This window comes from Solanum tuberosum, unplaced genomic scaffold, assembly GCF_000226075.1.
Source record: "Solanum tuberosum cultivar DM 1-3 516 R44 unplaced genomic scaffold, SolTub_3.0 scf00072, whole genome shotgun sequence".
Lineage (NCBI taxonomy): Eukaryota > Viridiplantae > Streptophyta > Magnoliopsida > Solanales > Solanaceae > Solanum > Solanum tuberosum.
In genome coordinates, this window is record NW_006238999.1 from 892712 (window position 1) to 903691 (window position 10980).

At 33.4% G+C, this 10980-nt stretch overlaps 2 protein-coding genes and 1 non-coding gene across 4 annotated transcripts in view; 2 read left to right on the plus strand and 1 right to left on the minus strand.

Moving 5' to 3' along the window:
- Positions 1-644, plus strand: part of LOC107060304 (putative glycine-rich cell wall structural protein 1) — a 1693-nt gene extending 1049 nt beyond the window's left edge. The window contains exon 2 of the mRNA XM_015308030.1: positions 562-644. Coding sequence (XP_015163516.1) covers positions 562-644 — 83 coding nt within the window. The remainder of the gene's footprint in view (positions 1-561) is intronic.
- On the minus strand, positions 434-7774 carry LOC102601919 (protein BTR1-like). Of its 2 annotated transcripts, none has more exons than XM_006345783.1 (9): positions 7495-7774; positions 3773-4011; positions 3589-3695; positions 2184-2377; positions 1744-1832; positions 1442-1537; positions 1076-1137; positions 780-863; positions 434-661 (listed from the first exon to the last, which is right to left on the minus strand). In XM_006345783.1, the coding sequence occupies exons 1-9, from the start codon at positions 7598-7600 to the stop codon at positions 658-660; spliced, it is 981 nt and encodes a 326-aa protein (XP_006345845.1). In that variant the 5' UTR covers positions 7601-7774; the 3' UTR covers positions 434-657. The 2 variants fall into 2 exon arrangements, with proteins under 2 accessions (XP_006345845.1, XP_006345844.1); XM_006345782.1 differs by having other exon boundaries at positions 1744-1835.
- Positions 906-1013, plus strand: MIR5303J (microRNA MIR5303j). The gene has a single exon (NR_127227.1). It is a non-coding gene; the product is annotated as a microRNA MIR5303j (primary transcript).
- Positions 7775-10980: the final 3206 nt, after the last annotated feature.

A 10980-nucleotide genomic window follows, 5' to 3' on the forward strand; every position in this document is an offset into this window, starting at 1 on the left:
TGGGGGTGGTGGTGGTGGTGGCGGTGGTGGTGGAGGAGGAGGTGGTGGAGGTGGCGGCAATGGTTCGGGATATGGTAGTGGCTCCGGCTATGGATCAGGGTATGGAGGAGGAAATGGAGGCTATGGAGGGGATGAACCTTGAAGTATATTAGATGATTTGCTTATGCAAATTAGTAAGTTGGTGAAATAAATAACTTATCTTATTTATGTGGTTTGTGAAACATTGCATGGATGCATCCATTGAATTTTTCATGTTTTATATTACCTCTCTTAACTTTTAATTTCATATTATAAGTTTCCTATTTTCATAGGAATCAATGGAATTATTTCAAATTATTCAAGTGGGCTAATTATTTCTAATCTAACATTATTTTGACTCTTATATTGTTGCTGATACTGATGAAAATGACAATTTATATTCTACAAGACATGATAAAGGAAAAAAAATAAAGTCAATATCCAATAAAAATCACAATTTTCAATTTAATGTTTTGCCTACTTAAAAATTACAACTGTATAAAATGAGCATATATTCAGTCAATTGAATCAATTGGAATATAGTTCTATTGCCTCAAATTTCTGGTTCAAATGATCAAAGACTTTACTTGAAACTTCTCCTCTTCTGGCCAATATGGGATCAGTGATTTCACAAACTCATCAACTACAGAAATGTGAAAATAATAATTCCATAATCAACACATTAATATGAAATTTCAGATGATACCTTACGAAAATCATAAATGAAAAATTAAGAAATCGAAATCCATCAGATCACCCACCTCTCAGTAACTGTTGCTACTTTCTTAGATATCATGGACTCGGCTATGCTGATAGCTCTTTGAGATCCGGTAATAGTCACTTTCCTGTAAAAGTCCAGAAATTATTTATCTTTATAGTCTTATGTTGCTCGGACTATTCAAATTGCTGCCCCACCCTGTGTAAGATCCTCCAAAAATGACTACTTTTGAAGGATTAAACACGCATCCGGCAATATTTTTGAAGAGTCTGAGCAACGTTACGATATACTTCACATATCCTCAAGACAAATGGAACAAAGAAATCCAGGAAATCTTACCTGTCAGAAGTGCCGGACATGAAATCACCCCTATCTGATATCTTTATTCTAGCTCCACTTACCTGGAAAGACAGAAGATACTTAATTGGACTCATTTGGTTTGAGTTATAAGATGAAATAATCATGGTATAAAGTTTTGTATTCTGTATTGCGTGTTTGGTTTGTATTTTGAATCTTGAATAGCTAATCCTATATATCGTTTTATCCTATACATCCTCTTTTCAGTATAAAGAACCAAATGTCCGCTGAAAAATGACCTCTGCACTACTAATCCATGTATTGCAATCCTTGCATAACTTGTTTCTAAACCAAATGACCCCTTAGAACATATACAAGCAACGAAAAGATTGCAACTTCTTTACTAACCTGACTTATCTCCATTACACTCCTTCCATTCCGACCAAGCACCAAACCAATACGCTCATCAGCAACACCAATAGTGACAGAATTGTTCCCATCTTCCTGCAAAACCACCAAAGTAGGCGCAGGTCAAAAAACTGATAACAAAATCTGTCAGTTCTAAAGAAGAAGGCATAATCTTATTTAGGAACATGATAAGAGCATGCCGTTATCAGCTTCAAAGCCAATACAAAGAATAAGTTGAATTCAAACAAAACGGAGTTGAAATCCAGTCAAAAGCACAAGGGGCAAAAAAATGATGTCCTCACAGAATTAGGCTCCATCTTGTTCTGATATCTGTTATTTGGATATCTCCCTCCAATTCCATTCGGTGGTCCATAGTTCATTCCAAGATAAGCTGCTAAGAAATAGGAAGCAGTAGAAGTAGAACTAGGAATCAGAATATGACGTTAAAAAACAACTTTAAGATGGCAGAATCAACTACTACGATGATCTCCTAAATATAACACCTAATAGCTTGGAAAACATTACTAAAGATATGGTCATAAATGTTGTAGAAAGTATGACAGACAAGAAACAAGTAATGTATTCCCTCCACTCATCCATTCATTTACCTCAGGTCCTGTATGAATCAATACCAAAAGAATTGCACAAGCACAGAAAATGATTAAGACAGAGAGCAGATCATATTCCTCCCGATCTATTACTTAAATGGAAGTATTACAAATTAATTAAATTTGAATAATACCTGCATAAGGAAATGGAGCATTCATGTTCTGTACATAATGAGTGTCTTCAGCCAACTTATATAGAATCAATTCAATAGCCCGCATCTGCTCCCCTAGAGTTCCAATCACTATTACTATCCTATCATGCAGTCCTGGAAAGTTCTCATCCTGAGGTAATATTTTTATGCCAGCCCGAGAGTCTTCAATAAATGACCTGTAAAAGAAAACCATCTATGTTAATCTGATGATTTTGTCAACCATTTTTGTTCTGCATTTAAAATTGTATTTGGAAATTTAGTAAAATGTGTTTCCTTTATATAATTTTAGTTGCAGATGAAGTTCAAAATGAACATTCACACAATAGTTGCAACTTACAACTCCATTATATGATAGTCAGTGTTGTCAAAGAGGCGTTTGAGATGCACTTAAGCCCTAAAGCTAGAGCAAAATATGATGTGCATTTTGTGTTGCTCAAGTATTGCTTCATTGCAGGACAAAAGCGCCAAGGCACAAACCTTATTACTATGTTTTTTCCTTGAATAGAGGGACACTAAACAATATATATTTCCCCTTTTTTACCATACTCTAATTTTTTCAATTTTTCTGTCTATATTATGGTTTATAACTATCATTCTTGAACTACATATAGATTTTCATCTTTCCCTTTCCTGTACATAAAACTCATGCTTTATTTGTGTTTGCTCTTGACACTCCAATAATTTCAGCGCTTCTTGTTGCTCGTCACCTTTGATATCACTGTATTCCCTCAATTTGCAGATGAACTGTATGGTTATTATCCTAACTTTTCTTGTGGACCCTTGATGACCTAGGTTTTGAATATCTGTGGTAAATAGGAACCTCCCTGAACAATAAACCCATAAGCACAATAAAATAACAAACAACTCTAAGCATTTATTCCCACCAGACTCACATGTTACACATTGACGACATCCTGGTGTGAGATGGGGTACCAACGCATTAACCCAGAGAGTTCAACCATGAAGACTAAGTTTAAAAGTGAATGAGTTCAAATATTCAAATGGGACAAGGAACCCAGTCTAATGGCATATACAATTTGATTTAAAGTGGTAATAAACTAGGATGCAAAGCTCATGCAGTTGATCGAACTTCCAGTCAGAAACTTAAAAATGAAAATGGAAAAGGCAAAGTCAGCTAACTCATTCCAGCACAAGACTGTGCCATTCCATACTCTATAAAACAGCAAATTCAGATTGATCACATCACAGAAACTAGTTAACATTATCAGTACCAAAACCAGGCATCTTAGAATCAGCAATACTTTGCTTGGAAGAAGAGCTAGTTATCTTAAATGAGTAATGATACAATGAAACCTGCATGCATTTTCAGGAGCAGTGTATTTGGGGTAGGGGGGGTTTAGGACATAAAATGAGGAAAGATTCATACTTTATCACAGATCCTCCCTTCCCGATAATTCCACCACAAGAGCTGTTGGGCACAACTAGTCTAACTTTTGATCGCGGGCCAACATCACCACCATCTTCAACATAACTCTGAGTTGGAAAAGACAGTTTTTTCAAGGCATCTGTCAATAACAGTACACAGAATGGGATTTTAGACATGATATTACCTCATCCAGTAGTTTATTAAGAATAAGATCAACTGCCTTGAGTACATCATCAATCGACCCAGATACCATTACAATCCTATCCATGGTACCAGGGAAAAATTCGTTGTTGCGTGACAACTGAATTCTTGCCCCAGAACGAGCCTGAAAGTCACTGATTGTCGAGCCGCCCTTTCCAATAATTGAACCAGCCTCAGCATTCGATAAAAGGAACTTGATAGATATTTTGTTTTCCTCATGGTCTGGAGATATAACAAACACAAAGGAGAAACATCAACACTGTGAAGAAGTAAGAAGGGAATGAGATACTGTGGCGCAATCAATTAAATATTTTGAACAAATTACTGAAAACAAGATGAAAAAAATTGATCCCGGAATCATAAATGTAAATTGAAACCATATACACAGTGCCAGAATAATGATAACAAGCACCTTTATAGGCATAATCCCTAGTAACGGAAAAAAAAGTTAACATATTCTCACCTCCGTAAAGCAGCAATACAGATATATTCCCATGTTAAGTACAAAACGTATAAGATAGGTGATCTCTCATTACAGCCCATTAACCAATACTATCATCACAATGCAGGGAATCAAGTCAGCCAGAAAAGGATTACACAACATTTGATGCATCGTGTAAAAGTATATGCAAGAACTAATTTGTAATAAATAAGTCCCTGACTACGAGGAAAAACAATGTAGCAGATAGATAATTCTTTTAATGGGTAAAGTCTCCGTCTATTAAAGACATTTCTTCTTGCTACAAATGGATGTAAGATTGGAAATGCCCATAAGGAATGACGGCAATTCACTGTTTGACATGGTTCCTTCAAACTTATAAAAGAGAGTGAATGATATTATTGAAGCTACAAGGTTGATTCACTTGTAGCTTTCATACATACTTGGACTTCCTTGTAGCATCCTTTTGCAAAACAACACTATGTCCGACTTATAAAGAGGGGGAAGAGTAGCAAGAAATGTATCATGGAGGAGCATTGTCATATCAGAACATAGTTGTTTTTTCACATGTATGTAGTTGATAATGGTTGAAAGATGCAGCTCTGCTACACAATTAGGTGCAGCATACGCTTTCGAGATTAAGCACCTTTTTTATTTAGTATTTCCAAAAGCAAAAACTTCCCATCCAATCCATAAGGTGATGTTCTTGAGGATCAATATTAGTCTTTGGGAGTTAATAATTAAGAATAACCACATTAACAGAGGCACATTGTGAGAATGCAAAGGTGTCATATAAGAATCAAAATCCAATGGCGCTCAGTGAGATGCAGTATATGACAAAGATTGCAGTTTTTTTGGCGGCAAAATGTGACAATGAAATAAAAAGAAAAATGATCCTTTATTTTTTTTATTACAAGGGAAACCCACAACCGCTACCCTTTGGGTGCACACAAGGTAAAAACCCTGCTCCTATGCAATAGCTCGCAAACCACACAGGTGAGGTAACCCGCACTAGGCAAGCTCAGTGCAACGAGCTCGACCCAAAAAATGATCCTTTATCTCAAGACATGGGAGAGGTTATGCCCTTCCAAAAACTTATCATGATTAGTTTATAGAAGTTAAGGCTTCCTTCCAATAGAAATTAAAATAGTCAATTATACCAAGAAATGCTTGTCAAGTTAATTACCATAACTAGGCTAACCAAAATTGTTTTTGACTCAAGACAGCAAACAAACATACAGCACAGAAGTCAAAGAACCACCACGGCATCTGGTTGCAAGCACAGACTTCAGACCACAAATAGCAAACATTCAAGCTCGTTCTGAAGGGTCCACCTCACAAACAGGAACTCGAGAATACAAGTCTCAGTTCCCTTTTCTTATTTAACTCCCTAAATTTCTAAATGATCTTTCTCCTCCTTTTTTTTTGAGCACCAGGGGGTGGAGAGCTTGTTGATTATTGGATCAAATGGTCGGAAGTCCACCCCTTCAATCATACTATTCAGCGTACTTTCATTGGGAACATGGTGAAGCTGAATATCTCAAAATAAAAGAAACAAGAGATTGAGAAATCTGATTCTCGTTGCTTCTAATTTCTTTCTCAATCAACATAAACCGTCATCTTTCAAGTTCGTTTCTTTTTCCAAAATCGCTAAATAAACTTGCTTATTTTGTAAGTTCAGAAAGTTGCAACCAAAAAATAGGTGTTTCCTCTATCTTAACTTATACAGGTTAGACTGAATCTGCTACCTCACCCATTTTGCTTCTAATTTCTTTCTCAATCAACATAAACAGTCCTCTTTCAAGTTCGTTTCTTTTTCCAAATTAGCTAATAAACTTGCTCATATTGTAAGTTCATACAATCGCAACCACAAATAGGGGTTTCCTCTATCTTAACTTCGATTGAATATGACATCTACCCATTTCTTCTAATTTCTTTCTCATTTAACATAAACCGTCACCTTTCAAGTTTGTTCCTTTTTTGGGAAAAAATTGAAGTAACTTGCTCGCATTGTAAGCTCACACAGTTGCAACCCAAAAATAAGTCATGAAATGAGCTTCAATGAAGAAGTGGAGATTCATCTAGCCGGAGGCATCTTAATAGCTCAGTTGGTTGGCTACATGAAATTTATAAGGTGACACAGTTCGATTCACCACTTTGTAATCCCCGCCACCAATTTCTCTTTTTTTAAAAGTGGATTCATCTAGCATCTCGACTAATTTGACATGATACCTAGTACCAGAGGTAACAAATGGGAACAAATCACCTACTACTTTTGCATTCAAACCTAAAACCTCATTATTCTCGACCCAATTACATCGACTTCATCAATGACTAGGTCAAACCTTTTTTTAAAAATAAAGGGAGTCATCTAGCCGACCTAGTTGTTATTGTTGTGTCAGGTTCTGTTTGCGCACATCTCAACTAATTTCACGTGATATTTGTTACCCGAGGTAACAAATGGGAACAAATCATCTCCTACTTTAGCATTCAAACCTAAAACCTCATTATTCTCGACTTACTTACATCGACTTCATCGATGACTAGGTTAAACCTTTTTAAAAAGATAAAGGGATTCATCTAGCTGACCTAGTTGTTGTTGTTGTGTGAGGTTCAGTTTGCTTGCATCTCGACTAATTTCACGTGATACTTTACCCGAGATAACAAACAGGAAAGAAATCACCTACTCCCTCCGTTCCATCTTATGTGGCACCATTTGACTTGGCACGATATTTAAGGGAAAAAATGACTTTCGAAATTTAAGGTCTAAAACAATCCTTCATATATGTGTGGTTGTAAATCATTTCATTAAGGCTAAAAGGGAAATTTTAAAATCAAATTGTTTCTAATTATACTAAGGTGACATTCTTTACAAGACGAACTAAAAAGCAAAGGTTGTCACATAAAATGAGACCGAGAGAGTACTACTTTTGCACTCAAACCTAAAACCTCATTATTCTCAACCAACTTACATTCACTTCATCAGCGATTAGGCCACACCTTTTCTCTTTAAAATAAAGGGATTCATCTAGCCGACCTAGCTGTTGTTATTGTGTCTTGTTCAGTTTTCATGCATCTCAACTAATTTTCAACAAATGTCAATAAATCACCAACTACTTTTGCATTCAAACCTAAAATCTTACTATTATCCACCCAATTGCATCGACTAGGTCACACTTTTAGGTCCTATTATAATATAAAATTTATCACCAAACAAACAACAAATAGTAGATCCGAAGCTAATAGAGTGTAAAAAATAGATATACCTGAGGAAGGAGGAGGAGATTGAGATTTGCGAGGCGAAGAAGAGTGTTCCTGTATACCTTCAGTAGATGAATTGTACTCAGATTGAGCTGCTCCTTCCATAGCCATTAATTTACTTAATCAGTATAATAAATAGAGAGAATTTATGGATGAAAAATGGAGTCAAAACATTAGCAATTTGTGAAGAAGAAGAAAGACTGTGATTTATGAAGAAATATCTACTGTGTGAAAAAGAAGCAGATGAGATTTAAGAGAAACTGGAGAGAGAGTGGAAGAAGAATATGCTAAGGAAGTGGTAATATAAAAAAATAAAATAACAAAAATGGAATTCTGATCTTTTCTCTTTCCGTTCAAAATCAAATCGTAACCGATAAGCCAATCGCACAATTGACTTGTTGGCTTATTAATATTGAGTTATTGGATTAGCAATTAGTAAACGGATTAAACTTTTATAGTTAATGATTTATTGATGAGGACGCGGATTACTCGATTGTCTTATTGGATAAATCGTTAACTTGTTAAGAATTATTATGATTGTTCTTTTTATCATAAGTATATTTTTTAAGTAAATGATTAAGTGTATGCACTCTCGAAATTTAAACTTTCGTATATTTCAGACTATAATTTACAATTATAGAATTACCAACTTAAATAGAGCTAAAAAAATTGTTTTGTTTGATTGAAGACTAGTATATATAGATGAGTGAGAAATGAAAGAAGGGAGCATGAAATGATTAAGCTAATACATTGTTCGATAACCACTTATTAATTACTAATTCGATACCGAACCAACTGTTAGCTAGCGGATTAGTATATTTAAAAATCGATATCCAATAAATCAATATGTTAACTATAATTATCCGCCCAATCCGTCCAATAATAAGCCCTTTGCAACTTGTTTTTTTTTTTTTTGTTAGTTTTGTTTTTTTTGTCAACAATTTTTTTTAAAAATATAGTATTTTTAGTCTTTGTTGAATATTTAACAACTTATGTTTGTTGAATTTGATGGAAAAAATAATTAATTATTAACATCAAGAAAGTTTTATCAAATGAAAAAAAAAATAGACACCATTTACAAATAGATACAAAAATAACACCTCAAAAACTAAATCAAACTTTAAAAATAAATCAAAAAATATAAAATTGTACTCCTAAATGTGAGTTCTCACTAAAAAAAAAATTATTACGATTCTCCTCAAATAAAATTGACAATGTTCAATAATATTTGATGAAAATTAAAATTCTTTCTTTTGCTACAAATTTAAAAGATCATATAATTTTTCGATGTATATTTAAGAAACTATTTTAAACATAAGGAACTATTTTTGTCATTATTTCTAAATTCTAATTTACTTTAAGGTCCTTTAACTTTTTTCCTTTCATAATTTTATATAATTTCATTCCTCAATCTTGTTAAATTATGTTTGCTAGTCTTTGTTGAATTGACAATTTATTTGTGTTTAATTATTCACAAACTTACGTTAATATGTGGTGATATATAATTGAATATGTTTGTACATGATTAGCATTTAACTTAACTATTACTTCCTCCATTCCATATTAAGTTAATTTTGAGGTGTTTCACACCCTTTAAGAAAAGTAGATTAAGACATAAATTGAACCTAGTTTTCTATTTTTACCCTTATTAATTACTGTCAAATTTATGATTAAAATAACTAAATATTAATGAATCACTAATTCCAATACTAACTAATGAAGGGTAAAATTGGAAGAACACTCTAAAAGTAGTCTTGAAAACTGAACAATTAAGTTAATTTAAAAAATGAAAAATGCTTCAAAAATAAAATAAGATGGAGGGAGTATTATTAACCAAACCAACAATAATATAAACATTGTCTTTGCACATGGTGAACACTAGAATTCACTTCAATAATTATTGTCAAGTTGAAATAAGTCAACTGAAAAAAAGTATGGACCTAGATCTAATCGGTCTGAATTTTAGTAGCTCATTTTTGCTTTGATTATACAACTTTTCATAAAAAAAATTTTAATGAGAATTCGATTCTCCATCTTATAATTTCCTCTCCAATTCTCTTTCCTAAATCTCTAATTTCATTTTATCTGGATTTTTTTAATATTTTCTGAAAGAAGATTTGATTAACCAAGAAATTAAAATATAATTTGTGTATGTTGATTATGATATTATTGAAAGAGGAAGGGGGTAAAATAAATCAAAGACAATCTTTGTTTTGGTAGAATTTTATTCTCATGCGTTTTATTTTTATATTTTTCAATTAATATATGATATCTATATTTTAATGATCGATTTATTTATACATAGGAAGTTTCATTTCAAGAGTAAAATGCTTTTGACCGAAGAAAATTTAAAAAAAAAAATTCTTAACCAAAGGTTGCTACATAAAAATAAAAATACTTATATCTTGAAGATCTTAATAATTAAAATATATTCTAATCAAATAAATGCTCAAAACTCATGAGAATTTACATAGTTACATAAATATTTCTATTATATTTATTAATTCCCTATAGTTTGAAATAATTGTATTTATCTCATTTTTAATAATTTCATATCAAATTTTAAATCAGTTACATATGAATCACATTAGGTACACACTATATACATGTATCAGGTACGATTCACGTGTATCTGGAACATCAGGTACATGAGTGAGATATGAGAGTGACAAGCGAGGTGGGAGGGAGGCGACAGAGGCAGGTGAGATTTGTCTTATGTATCTTAGTTACATGAGATTTATACTAGATACACAATATATATACAAGTATTCGGTGTGATCTGCATGTATATGAGATACCAGATACACGAGCGAGATATGAGAGTGATGGGTGAGATGGAAGGGAGGCGACGAAGGCGATAAAGATTTTTCTACGTATCACACATACATGTAAATCACACTAGATACACACTATATACATATAGTGTGATTTGCATATATTTGAGATATAAAATACGCTGGCGAGATGGGATAGAGGTGAGGGAGATGTGGAAGATTTGTCATGTATCATAGATACATGCGAATTCACTTGGATATAATGTATCTAAAGCAAATGACACATAATTTTGATCACATATATCTCGAAATACATGTATCTGAACGTACTAAAATCCAGTAAGATTTTTATAAATTAGCCTAAACTTATCGAGATAAGATCCACCCATATGGTATCTGATCATACATTAGTACCATGTAATAGTTTAGCTAACACAATGAACCAAGAACATAATAAGCTCCACTACTCCCTATGTCACGCCCCAAGCTACCCCCAAGACGCGGACACGGGACCTAGGACCACAAGTGATCCCAAGCTAACCCTGCTGGCATGATCATGAGCATACTAAAGATAATAATAACTAATGCGGAAGCTAAATCATAAAGTAAGTCTGAAACGATGGGGAATACCCATATACTATATCTGAGATATATGAAAACTGATGAGTTTAATACAAAGAAGATATTAACTCAACACTAAGCTGAATCTAACTATGT